At 43.8% G+C, this 26,459-nt stretch overlaps 1 protein-coding gene across 2 annotated transcripts; it reads left to right on the top strand.

The window, feature by feature from the left end:
- The first annotated feature begins 1,985 nt into the window (after positions 1-1,985).
- LOC110312471 (cytochrome P450 4F4) lies at positions 1,986-23,867 on the top strand. Of its 2 annotated transcripts, XM_021186084.3 has the most exons (13): positions 1,986-2,175; positions 2,462-2,660; positions 4,955-5,099; positions 13,291-13,344; positions 13,434-13,561; positions 16,056-16,177; positions 18,322-18,592; positions 20,467-20,533; positions 20,741-20,870; positions 22,408-22,541; positions 22,630-22,694; positions 22,835-22,917; positions 23,304-23,867. In XM_021186084.3, exons 1-13 carry the CDS (start codon positions 2,162-2,164, stop codon positions 23,473-23,475), a joined length of 1,584 nt encoding a protein of 527 aa, XP_021041743.1. In that variant the 5' UTR covers positions 1,986-2,161; the 3' UTR covers positions 23,476-23,867. The 2 variants fall into 2 exon arrangements, with proteins under 2 accessions (XP_021041743.1, XP_021041744.1); XM_021186085.3 differs by lacking the exons at positions 13,291-13,344; positions 13,434-13,561; positions 16,056-16,177 and adding an exon at positions 17,924-18,017.
- The last annotated feature ends 2,592 nt before the right edge of the window (positions 23,868-26,459 follow it).

The following is a 26,459-nucleotide window of genomic DNA, read 5'->3' as shown; positions in this document are numbered from 1 at the left end:
CTTTATTTAATCCTGTTTACAGTATTCAAGCACAAAGCTCTTGGATTAAAGGTGAGTGCTAAGGTGGAGCCAAGTCACAACTATAAACAGGTTTTTCCAGAAAATACACTATCTCAAGGTTCACAGTGTTATCAAATATCCTGCAACAACAAAGTCATCAGATGCCTTAGACTATGGGAGATGTAGCTCACTCAAACGACACTTTAATTATTGAAACCAAAAAAAAAAAAATGGGGAAGCAATTCTTTTATTAACATATGATGAGTCTTCAGGAACTCCCCAAGATCCCCAGTAACATTTCTTCCCTGCGTTTTAAACCTTTAATTAAACAAACAAGCAAACAAATGCAAAAGAACTGTTCCTGCAACCCAAGAGGGTATTACACTTGTGCAAGCATAACAGCCTAGGGTCAAATCCCCAGAACCCATAGAAAGTCAGGCAAAATAGCTCACATGCACAACCTTAGTGCTTTTGTAGAAAAGGGGGTGGAAGTGGGGGAACCCCTGGAAGCCAGTGATTCATTGAGCTTGGATTACACTGCTGCAAAATCAACAAGTGGCCCTCAAAAAAGGTGGCCTGTACAGACTGACCCTCAAGGCTGTCGTGTGGCCAGTGCTGTGTTCTGCTTGGATCTGTCTGCTCAGGGCTGCTCTCCACCTCAACATCACGTGTCTCCTCCCTCTCACCATGCCTCAGTTCACATATAGGTCAACCTAAGTTATGTTCGCCCAGCTGAGCTGCTGACTCCTGGCATCTGACCTGGGGACTCAGTCATTGGGCTGTACTCCTTTTTCCTGCTCCAGAGAGTAGTGACTCTATCCAGACCCTGAGCTGCTTCAGAGCAGCATTTGAATTTTGCTAGACTGTGTAGCTGGTAGGCAGAGGCATCCTGGAGCCTCCCAGTTTTGTGCCATGAAAGGCTACATGCAGGTCTCAGACCTCAGGAGAGAAGTTTCTTTGTGCAGTGAGCAGAACTTGAGTGTAAGTGAAACTATACCACGTCCACATGGGCCCCACAAGATTCAAGGATCTTTGTGGAAGTTGGAGCGAAATGACCATAAGAGCCAGAAGTCTAGAAGAATAGGACCAAACAATGCCTTCTGGGTATGGCAGGACCTCTGCTCTAGTGAGCTCACAGACGCTGCAGTGAACCCAAGATAACGCCAAGCTCAAGATAACCAACATTCCAGCCCTGGGGAGGGATGGTGAGCCCTAGCCCCTAGTTGAGGAGTTATTGGCAGCTGATGGTGGTGGGAGAGTCAGTTTTCTCTGAGGGTCTGATCACTGGTAAGCCTTTTGTCCCTGATAGGCACTACACCTATTTGAATCAGTAAGTTATTTAAAAAAAAAGAAAAAAAGGAGGGGTGTGGGTAAGGAGTCAATCTGGAAGGAATTAAGCGGGAGAGTAGGAGGCAAATCTGATCAAAACACATTTTATGCATAAAATTCTCAACAACAAATTAATAAAATATTGTGTGTGTGTGTTTTTAAAGGTACATGCTGTGAGTGCAGTCCAGTGCAGAGGACTGTGGGAGATGGTCTGTGACCAGGCCTGGCCTGGTTGCATTCTCCTAGCAGGAGAATTCCTGTTAATGATTTTACTAGATACACCGTAGTCTCTGACGAGTCTCTGACGCGCAGGGATACCCCTACTTGGCTGTGGATGTTAGGCTCAGACTTACCTCTTGCTAACCTCAGAGTTTTGCTCCCAAATCTATGCTGCCCTCAACCTCCATTCCTATCCCCATCCCCATCCCCACCCCACCCCCACCCCTCACCCCCACCCCACCACCCGTGATGTGACAGGGAACAAGTTCTAAGGATCTGGTGTTCATGCTGTGACCCTGAATTGATTTCACTCTGTACCCTGCCGACCCAACCCCCTCCTTTTGGCCTTCTGCCCCAGAGGGGAGGAGGCAGATGGGCCTGTGAAGGATTGGCTGACACAACTGAGCTCAGCCTCCTTCAGAGCAGAAGCCAGGAACAAAGAAACTCTAAAGGAAGGAGAACCGTGGGAAACTCACTGTTCCTGAGAGAAGGTGCCTGGCTAAGAGCACTCATACTAGGTTAAAGAGAACTCTAAGCCTGAGCCTGGCTGCTTATTTCTAGATAACTAGCTATCTGAAGCCAAAAAGTCAGAGTGGTCCTATTGGCTTCAGACATGGGGTTTTTCAGGTAACAGCTCCTGGCAGTCTCATTCAGGCATTTTGCGTCTCTCCTTCTCTCCCTCTCCATCTCCCTCTCCCTTCCCCTCTTCCTCCTCCTCCTCCTCCTCCTCCTCCTCCTCCTCCTCCTCCTCCTCCTCCTCCTCCTCCTCCTCCTCCATTACTCCCTCTCTCCACCCCATAGATCTCTCCTCCTACAAACAGCCTTCATTATTCATATCCCTGGTCCATTATGCCTGATGGCCCCAACCCTCTTCCAACCTCCCAGTCTCACTGTCTGTCCATTCGCCCCACAGGATGCCACAGTTGGATCTGTCTTGGCTGGGACTGAGGCTCGAGGCATCCTCACCATGGCTGCTTTTGCTCCTGATCGGAGCTTCCTGGCTCTTGGCCCGTGTCCTGACTCAGACCTATATCTTCTACAGAACATATCATCATCTTTGTGATTTCCCTCAACCCCCCAAATGGAATTGGTTCTTGGGTCACCTAGGCATGGTGAGTGCAGCAATATATTGTGGGTCTTGTATTTTGGAGAGAATGGACCAGGAATGGACCTCAGGGGATGGGTCTGGAGTCCTCCAGCATCCTTCACTAGCTTTTCTCATGTCCCTGCCTCCACCTCTACTTTGCTCTGGATTCATTTCTAGTCCATCTTTCTTACACTGGTGGACACTTCCAGGGTAGACCATACAGAGTGAGGACCCCTGGGGTTCCCTCATTGTCTGCTGGACTTGAGGCCTCTTGGGAAGCTCTGTCCAACGTCAATGCCATTTTTCTGTCAATCCATATCAGGGTTTCCATGTTTGCCTGGGGGTAATCTCTGGTATTCCTCTCCTACCACCCATGGAGTAGGAGAGTCATGGACTGTCTTCCTGCCTCTTGTCCCTGAAGCACTTTTTATTTAAAAGCTGGCAGTTCTTCCCTAAGATGGACCATTGAGTCCTGTTGCCCAACTGGGATAAGAGTTGTCTATTCACCCTCCCGTAAGCTTTCCTTGACCCCGTGCCTTGGATTGTGACCAAGTCTGTTCTTGCCTTTGGGTGACTTGGTCTTGGTTGCTTCACTTGCAAATACCAAAGCTCACAACATCTGTACACATCAGGGACATCATACTCAGGGTGATGTTTGGTGAGAGCATGGGGGCTCATAGGTAGGAGTTTCTGCCTTCCTAGAGACACCAGTCTAATGATGGCACCCAGTGTGTGTGTGCGTATATATATACATATATATACATATATATATGTATATTTAGAGAGAGAGAAATACATGATACATTTATAAATTCTATATATTGCACACATATATATAAGAGTGAGGGCAGTCAGCACTCGGGAGGCAGAGGCAGGCGGATTTCTGAGTTCGAGGCCAGCCTGGTCTACAAAGTGAGTTCCAGGACAGCCAGGGCTACACAGAGAAACCCTGTCTCAAAAAACCAAAAAAAAAAAAAAGAGTGAGGGCAGAGAGAGGGGGTGCATTGTGTTATGGTCATTGGCTTATATATTGTGGGTTCTAAGCATGCTGCAACATGCCATCTGCAAAGTGGAAGCCAGCCTGCAAATAATTCTGAGGCCAAAGGGTTGGCATCCTGTGCATGGGGAGATCCTTAGGGGAGGGAGGAGTCGGTGGGATAGGGTTGAATCTGTAAATGTAACTTTTATTCACATGAGGAATTGTTGTCTCTGATACTTACTGCCTCCACCAGCTAACCTAGGCCTACTCCCGGTCTCTGTATAATCTTACCTAGGCCTAGAAGTTTTCAGCCTCCGAGATTTCCTGCTGAATAAGCTCACCCTTGTTTGTTTTCTCTGAACTCTGACTGGCTGCTTTAACCCAGCTCTTCTGGCTCAAACTCCTCTGACTGATTTAATCTGCGCTCTCTCTCTCTCTCTCTCTCTCTCTCTCTCTCTCTCTCTCTCTCTCTCTCTCTCTCTCTCCTTTTTCTTCTTTTTCACTGTTCTCTTATGAAGCTTCCCCTTCCTCTTTCTTCTCCTGAGAGTTGGGCATATCCTATCCTCTTTCTCTGATTCACCACATTGTCTGCCACTCAATTAGACACCAGTCTAATGATGGCACCCAGTCAAACATGGGTGCTTCTTTCTACAAACTAACTTTGCCTTTATTGTTTAGAATTAAACACACACTAAGGGTGTGTCTCTATTCCAATCAGAGGTATCAAAGGTGAGTGTGAAGGGCTGAGCCACAACACAACTAGAGACATCTTTTTCTAGTAGACAACACTAACTTGGGGTTCACAGTGTGATGGAATATCCTGCAGCAAGAGTCCAAAAGTCAAGAACCTGCATTGTGATGTCTGTGGGCAGAAGATGGCTATTGCAGTCAGAAAATGAGATTGAGATTTCTTCATCTAATTGCTCTATATTACCAGTTCTCAACATAGGGGTCTCCACACACAGGTTGATATGTGGGTTGCACATTAAATATTACATATTTATATTATGATTCATACGGTAGCAAAATTACAGTTATGAAGTAGCAACAAAATAATTTTATGGTTGGGGGTTCACCACAGCATGAGGGACTGTATTAAAGGGTCGCAATACTAGGAAGATTGACATCTTCAGTGGGTTGGATGGTGCTGCCCCACAGTGTAGAGGGTGGGTCATTCTGACTGAGACTACTGATGCAAACACTAATGCCTTGTGCAAACACCATCCTAGAGATACCCAGAAGTCATGCTGTATCAGCTACTTTCTGACCATCTCATAGCCTCATGTGCTTGACTCCTGACAAACCAACTCAGGAGGTGATCGTTCCTCTCTTGCTTGCAGATCACACCCACTGAGCATGGTCTGAAGGAGGTGACTAACCTGGTGGCCACCTACCCCCAGGGCTTCATGACATGGCTGGGTCCTATCATTCCTATCATCACCCTGTGCCACCCTGACATCATTCGATCTGTTCTCAGTGCCTCAGGTACTTAGGGGAAGCTGCTGCTGATGTGGTTGTGGGTTTCCCACTCATGCTTCTGTGCGATTTCTGAAGTAGCCCAGTCCTTCTTTCTCTTGATTTTCTCCACTTTTTGCTGAAGATGTCAGAAGGAAGCCCAAGTGGGGCTCAGCCCAGAGCATGGTGGAATCTTCAGGGCTTACTCTGGCCCCCTGCCTTAATAGTCCTTTGCTTGTAAAGCCTAGGGATCCTGGGATTCCTTTCTACTCACCTCCATTCAGAGCTGAGAGGAAGATGTCCTGTGCACTTATGGTATGGTGTACACCTCTGGGGGGTGTATGCTACCAGTCGATGGAGACCTGGCAAGTGGTTATCTACACCTTCCACCCACATCAAAGAGACTTCTGTTTTCTGATCCAGGTGGACATTGGACTAGCCTGTTTGCCTACTTGCCTACTGCCAAGGTCTCTGTGCTGTCTCCAGCAGGTGACCAGCGTGCAGGCAGATGGGACTGTTGTAGTGATGCCCTTGCCTCTGCCTTACCTTCACTATGCAACTAGATTGGTGTGGCCAGCTCCAAATCACACCTGCTGTATTAGCTCTTTTTGTTGCTACTACTAACACAACTTCATTGAGCAAAGATTGATTTTTACTTGTGATTCAGGATTCATAGTGATAAAAGAGAGACAGACAGGTAACTGGCTAGAAGAGGGGAGGAAAGGAAGAGGAGGGAAAATCAGTTCAAGATATTTCAAAGGGATTACTCTACTGTCCTACTTTCTCTAGCCAAGCTCCACTTCCTAAGATTTCTAGAATCTTCCAAAATAAAGGCAGCATCTGACTACTAAATCTTTCAAAACACAAGATGGTTGAGAGCATTTTGTATTCACAATATAACAACTGATACATGTTGTCCTAGGTGTGAACCAAGTATAATCAAATGAATATGGCCCTATCTGGGGCTCACACTTTATGTGAACCCCAGATAGGAGCACATCTGTTTCTTGCCTGAGCGGTTGCTTGAAATTATATTTTTCTCTTAATGAAAACACTGGACATTTGAGAGTATTCTGACATTTGTCACTTAGAGTCCCACTGAAATAGGAACATGGCTGAGATTTCTTATTTTTTTTTCCACGTATTCATTTACTTTTATTTTTTTTTTGATTTTTAATATTTTTATTACATATTTTCCTCAATTACATTTCCAATGCTATCCCAAAAGTCCCCCATAGCGCCCCCCACTTCCCTACCCACCCATTCCCATTCTTTTGGCCCTGGCATTCCCCTATATTGGGGCATATAAAGTTTGCAAGTCCAATGGGCCTCTCTTTCCATTGATGGCCGACTAGGCCATCTTTCGATACATATGCAGCTAGAGACAAGAGCTCCGGGGTTCTGGTTAGTACATCATGTTGTTCCAACAATAGGGTTGCAGATCCCTTTAGCTCCTTGGGTACTTTCTCTAGCTTCTCCATTGGGAGCCCTGTGATACATCCAATAGCTGACTGTGAACATCCACTCCTGTGTTTGCTAGGCCCCGGCATCGTCTCACAAGAGACAGCTATATTTGGGTCCTTTCAGCAAAATCTTGCTAGTGTATGCAATGGTGTCAGCGTTTAAAAGCTGATTATGGGATGGATCCCTGGATACGGCAGTCTCTAAATGGTCCATCCTTTCATCACAGCTACGAACTTTGTCTCTGTAACTCCTTCCCTGGCTGTTTTGTTCCCAATTCTAAGAAGGGGCACAGTGTCCACACTTTGGTCTTCATTCTTCTTGAGTTTCATGCGTTTATCAAATTGTATCTTATATCTTGGGTATCCTAAGTTTTGGGCTAATATCCACTTATCAGTGAATACATATTGTGTGAGTTCTTTTGTGATTGTGTTATTTCACTCAAGATGATGCCCTCCAGGTCCATCCATTTGGCTAGGAATTTCATAAATTCATTCTTTTTAATAGCTGAGTAGTACTCCATTGTGTAAATGTACCATAATTTCTGTATCCATTCCTCTGTTGAGGGACATCTGGGTTCTTTCCAGCTTCTGGCTATTATAAATAGGGCTGCTATGAACATAGTGGAGCATGTGTCCTTTTTACCGGTTGGGACATCTTCTGGATATATACCCAGGAGAGGTATTGCTGGATCCTCCGGTAGTACTATGTCCAATTTTCTGAGGAACCGCCAGACTGATTTCCAGAGTGGTTGTACAAGCTTGCAATCCCACCAACAATGGAGGAGTGTTCCTCTTTCTCCACATCCTCGCCAGCATCTGCTGTCACCTGAATTTTTGATCTTAGCCATTCTGACTGGTGTGAGGTGGAATCTCAGGGTTGTTTTGATTTGCATTTCCCTGATGATTAAGGATGTTGAACATTTTTTTCAGGTGTTTCTCTGCCATTCGGTATTCCTCAGGTGAGAATTCTTTGTTCAGTTCTGAGCCCCATTTTTTAATGGGGTTATTTGACTTTCTGGAGTCCACCTTCTTGAGTTCTTTATATATATTGGATATTAGTCCCTTATCTGATTTAGGATAGGTGAAGATCCTTTCCCAATCTGTTGGTGGTTTTTTTGTCTTATTGATGGTGTCTTTAGCCTTGCAGAAGCTTTGTAGTTTCATGAGGTCCCACTTGTCAATTCTCGATCTTACAGCACAAGCCATTACTGTTCTATTCAGGAATTTTTTCCCCTGTGCCCATATCTTCAAGGCTTTTCCCCACTTTCTCCTCTATAAGTTTCAGTGTCTCTGGTTTTATGTGAAGTTCCTTGATCCACTTAGACTTGACCTTAGTACAAGGAGATAGGAATGGATCAATTCGCATTCTTCTACATGTTAACAACCAGTTGTGCCAGCACCATTTGTTGAAAATGCTGTCTTTCTTCCACTGGATGTTTTTAGCTCCCTTGTCGAAGATCAAGTGACCGTAGGTGTGTGGGTTCATTTCTGGGTCTTCAATTCTATTCCATTGGTCTATTTGTCTGTCACTATACCAGTACCATGCAGTTTTTATCACAATTGCTCTGTAGTAGAGCTTTAGGTCCGGCATGGTGATTCCACCAGAGGTTCTTTTATCCTTGAGAAGAGTTTTTGCTATCCTAGGTTTTTTGTTATTCCAGATGAATTTGCAGATTGCACTTTCTAATTCGTTGAAGAATTGATTTGGAATTTTGATGGGGATTGCATTGAATCTGTAGATTGCTTTTGGCAAGATAGCCATTTTTACAATGTTGATCCTGCCAATCCATGAGCATGGGAGATCTTTCCATCTTCTGAGATCTTCTATAATTTCTTTCTTCAGAGACTTGAAGTTTTTATTATACAGATCTTTCACTTCCTTAGTTAGAGTCACGCCAAGATATTTTATATTATTTGTGACTATTGAGAAGGGTGTTGTTTCCCTAATTTCTTTCTCAGCCTGTTTATTCTTTGTGTAGAGAAAGGCCATTGATTTGTTTGAGTTAATTTTATATCCAGCTACTTCACCGAAGCTGTTTATCAGGCTTAGGAGTTCTCTGGTGGAATTTATAGGGTCACTTATATATACTATCATATCATCTGCAAAGAGTGATATTTTGACTTCATCTTTTCCAATTTGTATCCCTTTGATCTCCTTTTGTTGTCCAATTGCTTTGGCTAGGACTTCAAGTACAATGTTGAATAGGTATGGAGAAAGTGGACAGCCTTGTCTAGTCCCTGATTTTAGTGGGATTGCTTCAAGCTTCTCACCATTTACTTTGATGTTGGCTACTGGTTTGCTGTAGATTGCTTTTATCATGTTTAGGTATGGGCCTTGAATTCCTGATCTTTCCAAGACTTTTATCATGAATGGGTGTTGGATCTTGTCAAATGCTTTTTCCGCATCTAACGAGATGACCATGTGGTTTTTGTCTTTGAGTTTGTTTATATACTGGATTACGTTGATGGATTTCCGTATATTGAACCATCCCTGCATCCCTGGGATGAAACCTACTTGGTCAGGATGGATGATTGTTTTGATGTGTTCTTGGATTCGGTTAGCAAGAACTTTATTGAGGATTTTTGCATCAATATTTATAAGGGATATTGGTCTGAAGTTTTCTATCTTTGTTGGGTCTTTTTGTGCTTTAGGTATCAGAGTAATTGTGGCTTCATAGAATGAGTTGGGTAGAGTACCTTCTGTTTCTATTTTGTGGAATAGTTTGTGAAGAACTGGGATTAGATCTTCTTTGAAGGTCTGATAGAACTCTGCACTAAACCCATCTGGTCCTGGGCTTTTTTTAGTTGGGAGACTATTAATGACTGCTTCTATTTCTTTGGGGGATATAGGGCTGTTTAGATCATTAACCTGATCTTGATTCAACTTTGGTACCTGGTATCTGTCTAGGAACTTCTCCATTTCATCCAGGTTCTCCAGTTTTGTTGAGTATAGCCTTTGGTAGAAGGATCTGATGGTGTTTTGGATGTCTTCAGGATCTGTTGTTATGTCTCCTTTTTCATTTCTGATTTTGTTAATTAGGATGCTTTCCCTGTGCCCTCTAGTGAGTCTGGCTAAGGGTTTATCTATCTTGTTGATTTTCTCAAAGAACCAGCTCCTTGATTGGTTGATTCTTTGAATAGTTTTTCTTGTTTCCACTTGGTTGATTTCACCCCTGAGTTTGATTATTTCCTGCCGTCTCCTCCTCTTGGGTGAATTTGCTTCCTTTTGTTCTAGTGCTTTTAGGTGTGTTGTCAAGCTGCTAATGTGTGCTCTCTCTAGTTTCCTTTTGGAGGCACTCAGAGCTATGAGTTTTCCTCTTAGAAATGCTTTCATTGCGTCCCATAAGTTTGGTATGTTGTGGCTTCATTTTCATTGAACTCTAAAAAGTCCTTAATTTCTTTCTTTATTCCTTCCTTGACCAAGGTATCATTGAGAAGAGTGTTGTTCAGTTTCCACGTGAAGGTTGGCTTTCTATTATTTATTTTGTTATTGAAGATCAGCCTTAGTCCATGGTGATCTGATAGGATGCATGGGACAATTTCATTATTTTTGTATCTGTTGAGGCCTGCTTTGTGACCAATTATGTGGTCAATTTTGGAGAAGGTACCATGAGGTGCTGAGAAGAAGGTATATCCTTTTGTTTTAGGATAGAATGTTCTATAGATATCTGTCAGATCCATTTGATTCATAATTTCTGTTAGTTTCACTGTGTCCCTGTTTAGTTTCTGTTTCCATGATCTGTCCATTGGTGAAAGTGGTGTGTTGAAGTCTCCCACTATTATTGTATGAGGTGCAATGTGTGCTTTGAGATTTACTAAAGTTTCTTTAATGAATGTGGCTGCCTTTGTATTTGGAGCATAGATATTCAGGATTGATAGTTCCTCTTGGAGGATTTTACCTTTGATGAGTATGAAGTGTCCCTCCCTGTCTTTTTTAATGACTTTGGGTTGGAAGTCAATCTTATCAGATATTAGAATGGCTACTCCAGCTTGTTTCTTCATGCCATTTGCTTGGAAAATTGTTTTCCAGCCTTTCATTCTGAGGTAGTGTCTATCCTTTTCTCTGAGATGAGTTTCCTGTAAGCAGCAAAATGTTGGGTCTTGTTTGTGTAGCCAGTTTGTTAGTCTATGTCTTTTTATCGGGGAGTTGAGTCCATTGATATTAAGAGAGATTAAGGAAAAGTAATTGTTGTTTCCTGTTATTTTTGTTGTTAAAGTTGGCATTCTGTTCTTGTGGCTGTCTTCTTTTAGGTTTGTTGAGGGATTACCTTCTTGTTGTTTCTAGGGCGTGGTTCCTGTCCTTGTATTGGTTTTTTTCTGTTATTATCCTTTGAAGGGCTGGATTCGTGGAGAGATAATGTGTGAATTTGGTTTTGTCGTGGAATACTTTGGTTTCTCCATCTATGTTAATTGAGAGTTTGGCTGGGTATAGTAGCCTGGGCTGGAATTTGTGTTCTTTTAGTGTCTGTATAACATCCGTCCAGGATCTTCTGGCTTTCATAGTCTCTGGTGAAAAATCTGGTGTAATTCTGATAGGCTTGCCTTTATATGTTACTTGGCCTTTTTCTCTTACTGCTTTTAGTATTCTATCTTTATTTAGAGCATTTGTTGTTCTGATTATTATGTGTCGGGAGGTATTTCTTTTCTGGTCCAGTCTATTTGGAGTTCTGTAGGCTTCTTGTATGTTCATGGGCATCTCTTTTTTTAGATTTGGGAAGTTTTCTTCTATAATTTTGTTGAAGATGTTTGCTGGTCCTTTGAGTTGAAAATCTTCATTCTCATCCACTCCTATTATCCGTAGGTTTGGTCTTCTCATTGTGTCCTGTATTTCTTGGATGTTTTGAGTTAGGATCTTTTTGCATTTTACATTTTCCTTGATTGTTGTGCCGATGTTCTCTATGGAATCTTCTGCACCTGAGATTCTCTCTTCCATCTCTTGTATTCTGTTGCTGATGCTCATATCTATGGTTCCAGATTTCTTTCCTAGGGTTTCTATCTCCAGTGTTGCCTCATTTTGGGTTTTCTTTATTGTGTCTACTTCCCTTTTTAGGTCTAGTATGGTTTTGTTCATTTCCATCATCTGTTTGGATGTGTTTTCCTGTTTTTCTGTAAGGACCTCTACCTGTTTGATTATGTTATCCTGTTTTTCTTTAAGGATTTGTAACTCTTTAGCAGTGTTCTCCTGCAATTCTTTAAGGGATTTTTGTGCTTCCTCTTTAGTGTCTTCTGCCTGTTTAGCATTGTTCTCCTGTATTTCTTTAAGTGTGTTATTAAAGTCCTTCTTGAACTCCTCTACCATCATCAGGAGATATGCTTTTAGATCCGTGTCTAGCTTTTCCGGTGTGTTGGGGTGCCCTGGACTGGGCGAAGTGGGGGTGCTGGGTTCTGATGATGGTGAGTGGTCTTGGTTTCTGTTAGTAAGATTATTACGTTTACCTTTCGCCATCTGGTAATCTCTGGGGTTAGTTGTTATCGTTGTCACTGTTTAAAGATTGGAGCAGAAGCTGTGTTCCACTCACCAGCAGTCTCAAAATCCTGCGGCGGGGGTCGTGGGTAGCTGACGGTACCCCGGTGCTGGTCCAGCCGGAAGAGGCCTGTGGTCCTACTCAGGCCGGTTTCTGCTTCCCTAACTAATGCAGTCTCAGGTCCCGCACGCAATTGGATTGGAGCAGAAGTTGTGTTCCACTCTCCAGAAGTCTTAAGATCCTGTGGCGGGTGTTGTGGGTAGCTGGCGAGTGTCAGCCGACCCTGTGCCCCAGCTGCCCCGGTGCTTTTCTGACCAGAAGAGGCTTGTGGCCCTATGTAGGCCGGATTTCTCTCTCCCCAACCAGAGCAGTCTCAGGTCCCGCGTGATTGGACTGGAGCAGAAGCTGTGTTCCACTCACCAGCAGTCCCAAAATCCTGTGGCGGGGGTCGTGGGTAGCTGGCGGGTGTCAGGCAACCCTGCGCTCCAGCTACCCCGGCGCTGATCCGGCCGGATGAGGCCTGTGGCCCTACTCAGGCCAGTTTCTGCTTCCCTAACTAATGCAGTCTCAGGTCCCGCGCGCAATTGGATTGGAGCAGAAGCTGTGTTCCACTCTCCAGAAGTCTTAAGATCCTGTGGCGGGTGTTGTGGGTAGCTGGCGAGTGTCAGCCGACCCTGCGCCCCAGCTGCCCTGGTGCTTTTCTGACCGGAAGAGGCTTGTCGGCTGAGATTTCTTATTTGAGGGAGGTCTGATATCTAATTGGACCACATCAATGCTGTATCTGTGAGCTTATTGTAACTATTTTTAAATGGCATCTGGGGCCTACCTACGGGGCACATTGAGATATATCAGATCATCTATTTCCATTTTAAAGCAGATGGTGTCATTTAGTGTAGGTTATATGTGTTTTCAGCCATGTTAGCCCATGTTACCCCTATATATCCATAACACATATCTATATCAGGAGATGTCAGAGCATGCTGGGATGGTCAGGTATGCTAGGCCTGTAGAATGTCACGCTACACTTGAAGGGCAGACATGGTAGACTATGTTGTAGCCAAGTGAAGGGATAGTGAGGTGAGTTGCTTCTATCTGTATCCTGTTTCCTCATCATCCTCTTCCTCCTCCTCCTCCTCTTCTCCTCTTCCTCTGCATCCTATGTTCCTTTCTCTAACACTGTCATGCTGAATTTGGGGCAGACATGCATGCACCTCGCTGAGCCCTGCCCCCACACTCTCTGTAAGTTAATTTCCTAGCCTCTTCATGGACCCTGACCATCCTTGTTCATGTCAGCTTCAGTTGCCCTAAAGGAAGTAATCTTCTACAGTTTCCTGAAACCTTGGCTGGGTGAGTACTACAAACGAAGGGCTCAGGAAAATCCCCCAGGGGGTGAATGGGAACATGATACCATGCTCACTGTCATAATGCCCTACCAGGGGATGGACTCTTGCTGAGTGATGGTGACAAGTGGAGCAGGCACCGTCGCATGTTGACACCTGCTTTCCATTTCAACATCCTAAAACCCTATGTGAAGATTTTCAATGACAGCACCAACATAATGCATGTGAGTCTCTGAAACCCAGGTTCTCAGCTGGCATCTGAGGCAAAGAAACTTTAGATAGGTCTGATCTGTTCTCTAAATGGGTGTGTTAGTTCCATTGCTATGAAGAGACACCATGGCCAAGGCAACTTTTATAAGGGACAATATTTAATTGGGGCTGGCTTACAGTTTCAGAGGGTCAGTTTATTAACATCATGGCAGCAAGCATGTCACTGTCCAGGCAGGCAAGTGCTGAAGGAGCTGAAAATTCTGCATGCATTGTGATCCGACTGCAGTTAGGAGCGGCCGTCTTATAGGCAGCTAGGATGAGGGTCTCAAAGCCCATCCCCACAGTGACATACTTCGTCTAACAAGGCCATGCCTCCTAATAGTGACACTCCATGGGCCAAGAATATTCAAACCACCACTGGGGCAATTGTTTTATTTCATTTTTTTTCTCTCCATTTTGTATCCAAGATAATAGCAAAGAGCCATTGAGTGCTCATGCACGGTGAGTGCTTACAAAGAGTTAGGTTCTAATTTCTCAGGATGTTGCCCAGAAAACTAAATGCAAACTTGATGACTACCTAGAAACTTTCAACAATGCGCAAGGCACTTCTACACACACTGATTTTGAAACAATGAGGTCTGATGTTGCTAACAGGGGTATGGGTCAGGGGGTTGGCCCTTCTAGACAGAGTTTGGGTCACTCGTGGGCGACATATGATCAGTCAGCTTGCTCGATATCAGCATAATTCCTTGATGCTTGGGATTTTACCAACTTCAAGCTAATTTATCATAGTTTCAGCATCCTGGACTTGTTCCTATGGCACAGAGTTCCATAGGAAAGAACCTGGAAGTCACCTGAAGCTTAGGATTCGTTGAAGTTATAGCCTCTTCCTTTTTTCAGAGTATATTAGTGAAAGTCATCAGTCTAACACCAAAGCAAAGGGCAGTAGAGTAGGCTCAGCATTGCAAGCTAGACTGGGCAGGTGTTGAGCTATTCTAACTTACATCTCAGCCACATGTCCCTTGTTATTTGCTATTTCTCCTGGCCAAATGCTCACAGTCCCTCTCCTATCATGGAGGCTCCTTCCTCCCTTTGGCTCTTCCTTTTTCCTCCCCTGGTCTCTCCAGAGACCCCTCACTTATTCTCAAGTCCTGCCTTTTATTGATCAATTTATTCAGGGAGCAAGGTTTGTACAACAAAAGCTGGTGTACCTGAGAATTCGACTGTCTTGGGGAAACCAGATCTTAGGATACAGAATTTAACATTTGAATCCATAGCAGCACCAAACCAACCCCAACGCTTGTGGATTCTGCCAGACCATACAAGATTCCTTATTCAGATATGGAAGGTAGTCAGGTACTCCTGGTGCACTCTTGGCTTCTGTCCTTTCTCGAAAGCATATAAATTCCATGGGGTATTAAAAATGTCCTTCAGAGGATGGCAACATATGCCCTATATTCTGTAACTTAGTTTTAGGGACTCTGCTTTTGTAACAAGCTGAAATAAGCCTTATATTTGCCCATAGAAGACCATCACTGCATCTCTCAAGGCTTTCTGAAATATCTGTGTCCAGGTGAAGAACACTGGGATGATTTTTTTCTTGAAACACTTAGAAAGGGTGCTTAGAAAACAATGGATAACTGCCATACCTGTCATAGAGATAGCTTTAAGTCCAACTTATGGCACCCAAGATAAGGAATAATGCCATTTACTGAATTCTTAACATGTTGGGGAACTGATGGTCATGACCCAATTCCATAAATTATGCTGCAAATTTAATTTTAACCAACCTGGGAGATACAAGTTATTTTTTCCTCATTAAGAATGAACCTGAAGGGGGCGGTATGGGGGACTTTTGGGATAGCATTGGAAATGTAATTGAGGAAAATATGTAATAAAAAATATTAAAAATTAAAAAAGAAAAAAAAAAAAAGAATGAACCTGAGGAGTCGGGCAGTAGTGGTGCACGCCTTTAATCCCAGCACTTGGGAGGCAGAGGCAGGAGGATTTCTGAGTTAGAGGCCAGCCTGGTCTACAAAGTGAGTTCCAGGACAGCCAGGGCTATACAGAGAAACCCTGTCTCGAAACCTCCCTCCCCCCAAAAAAGAATTAACCTGAGGTTTGGAAGCATAAAGGAGCTTGCCAGAGAGTAAGTGATCCAGAAATAGTGGCACACAGGCTCCCTCATGGTTTATCAGATGCGGTCAGATCACCTTGATGCTGAAGACATATCAAGTGAGACAGAGGACAATAAATGAGCTGACTGATGGTGCACAGAGCATGGCAGTCAGAGCTGAGGCTTAACCACACAGGGCTTCTGGTCTCCATTTTTGGGTCTTCTGTCCGACACAACAGTTTCACTCCCACTCATGACTGGTAAACTCTGGGGTCAAGTGTCAACCCTGGTCAACCCTGGAAATATGGGAGGCTGATTTTGGGTATCAGTTCTTGTAGTTGTGGCTGGGAAATATCTCAAGAAGTTATGATACCCCTTCTTTCTCTGTAAAGGCCAAGTGGCAGCGCCTGGCCTCAGGTGGCAGCGCCCGTCTGGATGTGTTTGCGAACATCAGCCTCATGACCTTGGACAGCCTGCAGAAATGTGTCTTCAGTTTTGATAGCAACTGCCAGGAGTGAGTGGCTCCCTTAGGTCTGAGAACCTGGACTATGGATTTGGGAGGTAGTATAGTAGGGATGGGTAGCTAGTAAGAAAAAGGGGGAGTTCTCGGAGGAGGAGATTCAGAGCAAGGACCAGGAATGCAGGTGAGTAGATCACACTCATCTGGTATAGAGGAGACACTTTGGAAATGGGATTGGCAGGCTGACACTGAATTAGATACTTTTCTCAATGCTGCAACAAAATAATTGATAAAAGCAATTTAAGGGAGGGTTTATTTTAACTCACAGTTTGAGGAAAACCCCCTCATGGGCATGAAAGGAAAGGCAGCATTGTGTCTGCAGTCAGGAAGCAAAGAGTAATGAAAGTGCGTAGGTCCATCTAGCTTTCTCCTTTTTGCATACTCTGAAATGCACTTCTCATTTTAAATAAAACAGTGTGCAGAGAGTAGGAATTATCCCATAGCCTGAATATTTATGCTATCTTGAAATTTCCTTCACTCAAGGTCTATTACCTTTTCTTTCATTTTGCTTTTTGTTTTGTTGGTTTGTTTTGAAACAAGGTTTCTCTGTATAGCCCTGGTTATCCTGGAACTTACTCTGTGGACCAGGCTGACCTAGAACTCAGAGATCCACCTGTCTCTGCCTCCTGAGTGCTAATATTAAGGGCATGCACCACCATCACTTGGTGATCTATCACCTTTTAATTCAGCCTCACACGTGTTCTCAGGACCTAGGTAGAATGCTGCCAAATTAATTTGCATAAAAATAGCAAGAATGAATTCTAGTCTAGCTCTTGATTGGTGCCTTCCCCCCAAAACGCCATATGATCCAGCTCTCCACTATCTGCATTTCTCTTTGATATTCTGGTCTTCCAACTTCCAATCATAATTTCCTTTCAAAGCTTCCCTTACAGAATTTAACGGTGTTTCTGGATTAGCATTTTAAATTCTATGTTTCTACTACAAACAGGTTTCAAAGGCCTAAGAACCACATGGTAAGAATTATTACAGCAATGACCCCACTTCTGGTACCAATTTCATGTACTACCTGTGTTTCTTGTTGATACAACGAGAATCAACTTAAAAGAGGGAAGAATTTGCTTTGGGTTAAAGTTGAGGGGAAGTCCATCAAGTTAAGGGAGTCACTATGGTAGGAATGTGAGACTGGTGGTCACATTGCATACACAGCAAGGAAGCAGAGAGCAATGAATGGTTATGCTCAACTAGCTTTCTCCTTTTTGTGTGTCTGAAACACCCAGCCATGGAATAGTGTTGCTCTTATTAAGGTGAGTATTCTCACCTTAATTAAGCCAGTCTTGAGAATCCAGGTGTGCTCAGAAATTTGTCTACAAGATGATTCTAGATCTTGTTCAGTTGACAATCAGTATACAGCAACATAGTGTCAGGACACATAGTATCAGGACATTGAAAGCCAGCCAAAGGTGGGAATGTTCTGCTGTAATTTCTACCAAGGGTGTTTATGTTTATAGTCATTTCTGTTGCTGTCACAAAGTTTCTGAGTGTATTGAGTTAAAAAGGGGGGGGGTTGTCACAGTTTTGGAGTCTTTTGTTGATGGTTCTTTGACTCTATTATTTTGGTGGGGACATGTATTAAGGAAAATGTTTTCCTCATGTCAGTTAGGAAGTAAAGAGAGTCAGGGGAGGGTCAGGGTTCTAATATTCTCTCTAAGGCATGCTTATAATGGCCTAGCCACCCTCGATTAAGCCCTACCTGTTAATGGTTTTGACACTTTCTAACAGAGCTAAAGATGGACTTTGGGAGCCAGCTCCAAACCACAGGAAACAGACATGATCATATCAGCTCTGTAGATACTGATTGTCTTGTAGATAAAAGGTACGACTGTCACTAAATGCAGGGACCATATACTGGATAGAAAAAGAGTTCCTAGCTGAGTGGGGTGCTGGAAAGCAGGTGGGTGAGAGCTAGATCTGGGGACGAAGGGAGGAAAGGAAGGCACTACTGTTCATGGGTGTTCGTGAGGATGGGGAGGTGAGCGAGACTTCACGGTCAAATGTCACCACTAATGCCTCTCATAGATTGTGTGGCCATCTGTTTCTGACTACTGAGTATCCTGTTGGGAAATACTGAGCTTCAGTTGTGTTGAATTCTTGCTTCCCTTCATGCTGTACTCATGCAGGAATCCCAGTGAGTATATTTCTGCCATCTTGGAGCTCAGCGCCTTAGTGGCCAAACGGTACCAGCAGCTGCTTCTACACATAGACTCACTCTATCAGCTCACCTGTAGTGGGCGGCGCTTCCATAAGGCCTGCCACCTGGTGCACAGCTTCACAGATGCTGTCATCCAGGATCGACGATGTACTCTCCCCAGTAAGCATGAGGATGATGTCCTCAAGGCCAAGGCTAAGTCCAAAACTCTGGATTTCATTGATGTGCTGCTGCTGAGCAAGGTGGGTTCTCAGGAGGTGAAATGGTGCTGCTTAAACTTAATTTGTTGAGTGTGATAATGGACACCTTTAATCCCAGTATTCTACAGGGAGCAGTAGGAAGATCATTGTGAGTTTGAGGCCAGCCTGGTCTACATATTAAGCTCCAGGTTAGTCAAGGCTACACAGTGAAATTCCATCTCAAAAAAATTTAATCAATTCATTAAATAGCTCCTTTTGTGTTTGCAAGGGAATTAAAAAAAAAAAAGATAGAATCTCACTAGAGAACCCTAACTGACTTCAATCTCATGCTCTTCCTGCTCTCACCTTGAACATGCTGGAATTACAGATGTGTGCCAGATAAAGTTAGCATTTTGAGATTAGTCTCGATGTGTTGTCAGTTAATGGATCCTGCTGTCCCAACTTCCCAAGTTGAGGACCACATGGTTGTGCCACAAGCTCGACTTTAATGACAAAAAATATAGGATCAAAAGATAGTTCAGATTTATGACTTGATGTAAAGGATACCTCAGGGCCATGGAAGTCATTTGAGGAAAGGAAGGACAGGCCAAAAAGAAAAATTATAGAGATAACACTAGAATCCGCTCAGCACGTCTCTGCTAGTTCTGAAACTGAAGGACCTCAGATTTTACTCTATTTCTAACTTAATGTGCTGTTGAGAAATCATATCTGTATCTGTATGTGTGCCTAGAACTATGTAGCTGCAAGATGAGGGCAGCCCATCCATTATCCCCAACAATAATAGCAGCCGGACTAGGGTTGTAAGATGGCTTCCCGTTCCCAGCTCCTCCTTCCTCAGGTGATGTGAGAACTTTATCTGTGTGTCAGCAGGTCTTAAAGATCAATACATTGTGAATTTCACAGGTTTCACAGCAGAGCTGACACATCTGTGTCTTCTTTGTTTCAGGGAGTACGAATAGATCAAAATGAGGAAGAGTTAGAAAGCAGGAGACACAAGAGGAGAGGGATGTGGAAATAAGGAGACAAGATGGGGGTGTAGGGAGGAAGTAATGTTGGGAGAGGAAGAGAATAAGAGACAAGAGAGCTGAAGAGGAAATTTTTAAATTAATTTTTGAGTGTGCGAACTAATGCATTTCATTATGGCATATTCATGCACATATACTATTGTGTGTTGAGAGAGCTTTATTCTGGAATGTAAGCAAGTTTTCTCCTATCACAGGTGAATTCTATAGGTATGAAAGCCTAATAGACTCCAAAGGACATAAGATATATTCTCTGTATGTAGCACCCATGAATCGAACAAGAGAACACAATAGGAATTGGGGTGCAGGATAAAACAGTCACGGGAGGAAATAAATGAAAATAGTTAAAAGTGAAAAAGAAAGAGAAGGAGAACTTTAGTTGCTGGTCATATGTAAGGTGACATCGCACATTGTCATATTGTCAGTAGTTCTCCTGCCAGTCTAACCCTTTCTGTCCCCAAGTGAGCAACATTTCCCTTGCTGACAAGAGAGCAGGTAGACACCATTCTCACCACACAGTTATGGAACAACTGTCAGAAAGTGTCCCACTCCTTCCTAAAGAGGACATCCTTGTAATGAGTAATGTTTAAGCTCCAAATGCAAAGGAATATCACCATGAAATCATCCTATATGCAATGCTACTTGCTCCTCTTTTTCCTAGAAATCTCTCATCATACAGAAACTGGAAAATATTCAGAGGTCACTGATTCCTTCAACAAGTAAAAACAAATGAGCAAACAAACAGGAGGCAGGACAGTTAAGAACGATATCTGGAGGCAGAGACCTCTAATGATGATCAAGAGAGATGCAGAGGTGCAGTGGACTTGAGATCTAAGAGTTGCCTCAAGTTAGACATAGCCCCAGAACTGGTGTGATCTAGTCTCTTGTCTCCAGGATGAAGATGGAAAGGAGCTGTCAGATGAGGACATTAGAGCAGAGGCTGACACCTTCATGTTTGAGGGTGAGGCTCCCAGTATGGGACTACAGAGTAAACAGGAAACCTTCATTCTGGGCACATATTGAATGAACCTTATCCATTCAACTGTTATCCCCCTATCATTCATTGTCCCCTTTCCCCATCTTTCCTGGGCTTCTCCCCGCCTGGCTGCTACCCACTTTGTGGTGCTGAAGTAGCTTTGAGACCTAAGCCCACCTATCTGCCCCACAGGCCATGACACCACAGCCAGTGGGCTCTCCTGGATCCTGTACAATCTGGCGAGGCACCCGGAATACCAGGAGCGCTGCCGGCAGGAGGTGCAGGAACTGCTGAGGGATCGAAAGTCTACAGAAATTGAGTGGTGAGCATAGGTCTTGGTGTCTTACTAGGACCCTCTCTTGGCTCTGCTCCTCAGGTAGAGAAGGGGTCTCTTTTTTTATGATTCTTCCATTACTACTTGATGGGAATAGTATCTGCCTCATTAACAAGAGGAAATTTTATGCATTGGGACAGACTGACAATAAAATAATGTGGAGGGCAAATGATGTCACTTTGCAGATTATATATATATATATATATATATATAATTATTTTATATATAATATACATAATTAATATATAATTACATATATAATATATATATGGATTCTCATAACAATTTTATGAGCAGTCTATCCTGTGCTAAGGATGCAGCTGAAAGAACTGTTGTCAGGAGCTCCAAGCTTGATGGAAGAACAGTCCTGCATCAGGACACGTACCAGAACACACTGGCAGGTGTGAGGATTAAAGTAAGAAAAGCAAGGCTGGAGCACAGGATATGTTTCAACTTAGGACCCTGAATGAGTATCGGGAGACATGTGGTTGGGACTAAGGTACAGGGAAGAGGAGGTGGCAGAAAATGATAGAGATAAGAAGAGAGGTGTTTTGTGACTTTTCTTGGAGAAATGTGAGCCAATACCTACTTGCCCTCATGGATTACAGACTGAAGGAATGATTCCATCAAACTCATTGGCAAAACAATGAGTTTATTAGGGTTATTCACATGAGTAATGGTAAAGGGCTGATTATAGCTGTATCACTAAAAATCTCACCCTAATATAGATAAGGGAGTAATGATGAGGGGTTATTTATAGCCACATCACTGAAAATCTCACCCTAATATTGATAAGGACTCAAAAAAAAAAAAAGCCACGTTCTTAGAGCTCCTAGAGAATCTCTCTGTCCAGTAGAGATTACCTTTTATTTAACCTTGAGGATGGGTCTTGTGGATCTCATAGGTTTCAGGAATTTCCTAAGACTTGTGAGTTGTTCACACCTTGATCCTTACAAGTTTTATGCACACCCTGAATCTTTTGGAGCTCCCTCTGGAATGGAATGTTTTAGTTTGGACAAATGTATTGCATAGTGAAGCAGAAGGGTGTTAAAAGGAAGAGGGGGATAAGAAAGAGGAGAAAAAGTGAAGAAAAGGCATTGGAGAAAAGGAGGAGAATGTAGGAGAAAGAAGGGGAAGTGATAGATGATAGGGAGGAAGAAGAGCAGAAGAAAAAGAAATAGGAGAACGAAGGGAACGAGGAGGATCATAGGAGAAAAGAGAGGACAGAGAGTTTGTATGTGAAGGAGTAGAGTGGGAAAAAGAGAAAAATAAGACAGTGTGGAGGGAAGAGACAGAAGATAGAAGGATGGGAGGGAGGGAAGGAGTTTTTGAGTTGCTTTTTATGATGGACATTTGGATGTGTTTGCTTCAGAAAAGGCTTCTAAAGATACCTGGCTAAATTCTCTCCAGCACTTTCCTACTTCTTTCCTTGAGAATGTTTAGCACTGTGAAGAAAGATTATGTGGCCAACACAGGGACTGGTGATCTGTTTTGCTCCCGGACAATTGTGTGCTGTGTTCCTTAGGGACGACTTGGCCCAGCTACCCTTCCTGACCATGTGCATCAAGGAGAGTCTGCGGCTGCATCCCCCAGTCACGGTCATTTCCCGTCGTTGTACCCAAGACATTGTGCTCCCAGATGGCCGGGTCATACCTAAAGGTGCCCAGGGGACAGGGAAGGAAAGTCCTGGGCACACAGCAAGGTTTATTCAGCAGCAGGCTCACCCTCCTGGCCCTACTTCATACAGGTGTCATCTGCATCATCAATATTTTCGCTACCCATCACAACCCAACTGTGTGGCCTGACCCTGAGGTACCCTAGCTCCCTTCTCCCATCCTTTTTCATCGCAATGATCCTAGAGGAAGGAGCAGTTTGGGGCTGGGAAAATCAGAACTTACCGTCCTTAGCACCTACGGGATTTTGTCTCTGGCTGATGCCACTTTCTCTTTCAGGTTTATGACCCCTTCCGCTTTGACCCAGAGAATATCAAGGACAGGTCACCTCTGGCTTTTATTCCCTTCTCCGCTGGGCCCAGGTAATGCCAGGAGGCTTGAGATGGTGGGGCAAACGTTTAGGCAAGATGGAAAGGGTGGAAACTTGGGACAATAAGGATCAAGATCTCGTTCCTGCATCTTGACATGTTAAGTAAAGAGGTACAGAGCAAGGCTTGGGGAAGTCCAAGAACCACAACCCTGAGCTCATATGCTCATGTGAGTTGAGCTCTGAGGTCTGACCGAGGTTCACTGGATCCAGAATGTGACGCAGGCGAGGGTTCCCAAATAAGTTAGTTCCCCCTGGGTGCCCTCCTGCTGGCGGGCCAATGGGGAAGGTACCTAGGCCAGACTGAAATCACAGAAGTGCTAGGTGGGTCCCGAATGGGATTCCTATCACAGTCAGAGTCCCCACTCTGTCAACCCGCAGGAACTGCATAGGACAGACTTTCGCTATGAACGAGATGAAGGTGGCGCTGGCGCTGACGCTGCTGCGCTTCCGTGTGCTGCCAGATGACAAGGAGCCGCTCCGGAAGCCCGAGTTGATCCTGCGCGCAGAGGGCGGGCTGTGGCTGCGGGTGGAGCCGCTGAGCACACAGTGACTCCCTGTACCTGGACGGGTCCCACCCACCCGCTTACCTCTGCGGATGTCACCTGTGCCAGAGGCTCGCAGAATACCAGTAGGGGGCGCTGGAGGACAACAGGGAACCAGCAGTTGTGGGCGGGAGCTGGGGTTGATGTCCTTTGGCCCAGATCCCTGACTTCATTGGCCTCCACATTGTCCTAGTTGGTCTTACTCTATTGGGCAATAGAGAGATAAAGGGAAGTGTCTAGGCAGGATGGAGGCCAGGCTCGAGCTCAGAGAACCTTATAAGTTGAGGTAAACTTCCATCGCCTTGACCTCCATTCTAATCTCAAAACTCCAATTCTAGGATTCTTCAGTGTTTCTGTGAAAACTAAAGTTTTAGGTTTATTAAACCTAACAAGCCTGCCATTTGTTGCTGGGTTTTATTTTGTTTGTTTTGTTTTGTTTTTGAATAGGGGGTCTCACTACACTGCCCTGGGTGGTCTCAAATTCCCCCAATTGTTAATGCTTCATTTTATTTTTTTTTCTTTCATTCCTTTGGTTTTTTTCTTTTATCTTTTGTAGATTTTTTTTTAATACAATGTATTCTGATTGCAGTTTTCCTTACCCTATTCCTTCCCACCTTTCCTCCCCCCATCCAAACTCAAGCCCTTTATCTCTCATTATAAAACAAAGAGGTATATAATACAATACAATTAAACACAATACAATTAAATAAAATCAAACAAATCAGAATAGGACAAAACAACCAAATAAGAAAAAGAGTCCAGTCAGCTATTGGATAAATCACAGGGCCCTTAATGGAGGAGCTAGAGAAAGTACCCAAGGAGCTAAAGGGGTCTGCAACCCTATAGGTGGAACAACAATATGAACTAACCCTTCCCCCCTCCCCCGGAGCAGGTGTCTCTAGATGCATATGTATCAGAAGATGGCCTAGTTGGCCATCTGTGGAAAGAGAGGCCCATTGGTCTTGCAAACTTTATATGCCTCAGTACAGGGGAACGCCAGGGCCAAGAAGTGGGAGTGGGTGGGTAGCGGAGTGGGGGGGGGAGGGTATGGGGGACTTTTGAGATAGCATTGGAAATGTAAATGAAGAAAATACCTAATTAAAATAAAATTTAAAAAAGAAAGATAAAGAGCGAAAGAAATAGCACAAGAAACACAGACACACACAAACACCACACACACTTGCTGTAATGCCATGAAAAACATGAAACTGGAAGCCATAATGTATGTACAAATTACTTGTAAGGAAAGAAAAACAATGCTCTGACTTAACATTATGAGACAAAGAACCTTCAAAGATGCTGTAGAGGTCCTTTTATGTTGGAAAAATTATGAGACAAAGAATATCCAAAGATTCTACTGAGTTCCTTTGGTGTCGGCTATCTACTGCTGGGCTTGAGGCCTGCTCATAAGAGTGGTTTGTTCCCCCAGTGAGTCTAAACTTTTACTCTTAAAGGGACCTCTGTCCCAGCATTCCACAAAGCTGGAGCTAAAGCCTGTGGGGCACTGTACTGGGCTAGCCTTCACTGCTATGCGTCACTGAGGACATGGGAGTCGGGAGTGATGGGTGATTTTCTGAGAACTGAACAATCATCTACTCTCCCTGGTAGAGAAACAAGGACAGACCAAAGGATCTGCCCAAGCCTGGCATAGAAAACTAGTGAGATTGTTGACCCTACTTACAAGAGATAGAGACAGGGCCACTTACAGAAGCATAGAGGACACAAAGGCAGCTATTTCACAGAAATACCTACCCTGCTTCTGACTGCTTGTGAGAGCAGCATCTTTGGTGTTCTGTATAAAGTTGTTTTTTTTTTTTCTCTATCTAGCATTCCTTACTACTTATATAACATTGGGAATCTTGCAACTTTCAGGGGTTTCCTGACATTTGTGAAGTGTTTGTTGGGGTCAAACCAGACTAATACTGATTTCAGTTAAGAAAAAAATAGATTATTGAACACACACCTTAATACTACCTTAATACTGGATGTCCAGGACCACTAAAAAAAGACTGAGGACCCCAACTGCAGTTCTAGACTTCTGTATTAGTCAGGATTCTCTAGAGTCACAGAACTTACAGGTAGTCTCTACATAGTAAGGGAATTTGTTGATGACTTACAGTCTGCAGTCCAACTCCCAACAGTGGTCAATAGCAGCTGTGAATGGAAGTCTAAGGATCTAGCAGTTGCTCAGTCCCACAAGGCAAGCAGGTGGAGAGTGAATCTTCCTTCTTCCAATGTCCTTATGTAGGTCTCCAGCAGAAGGTGTGGCCCAGATTAAAGGTGCGCACCACCACGCCTTTAATCCCAGATGACCTTGAACTCAGAGATCTCCCTGTCTTAATCTTCTGGAATTCATAGCCACTATGACTCAAGCTCTCCATGCCAAGATCCAGGCCAGAAACTTGTATCTCCTAGACTCCAGATTAGGATCACAGGTGAGCCTTCCAATTCTGGATTGTAGTTCATTCCAGATATAGTCAAGTTGACAACCAGAATACCCACTACATCTGCTCTCAGGTAGGCTTTTTATTTAAAAAACAACAAAAAAAAAAGTTTCAAAAGTTTAAAGTGCAAGGAGGGGAGCTGTTGGCTTACTAGGCAAAGTATTGTCAGCTAGCCTTTAAGCTGTTTGGTCCTGAGTAAAGTAAGTTGGGTGGTAGATGTGTGCTGAACAGGGGAATTTCAGAACATTTAGATAACAGAGCATGAGTATTATAATCACAACTCTTTGGCTGATTAGTAACATTCTTCAGTGTCAGCCACAAAAATCACAGCGAGTTCCTATGTTCAGGAAGGGCTGCCCAGTGGTCAGCTCTGACTCAAGATCTTTAGATATAACAGCTCATATTGACCTTTGATTTGATGGGTCCTACATGAAATTATATGGAATTCTTAAGATTAGCAAACCTCATACAGAACAAAACAGGGTATGTAGTCAGCATGTCCTTGAGCCAAGTCATTTCTCTGTGTCAGTGACTGGCAGGCATGTTAC

Source organism: Mus caroli, unplaced genomic scaffold (genome assembly GCF_978045245.1).
Source record: "Mus caroli unplaced genomic scaffold, Mus_caroli_1 scaffold_18, whole genome shotgun sequence".
NCBI lineage: Eukaryota > Metazoa > Chordata > Mammalia > Rodentia > Muridae > Mus > Mus caroli.
Note: the sequence above shows the minus strand (reverse complement) of the source record. Positions and strands in the feature narration are given on the sequence as shown.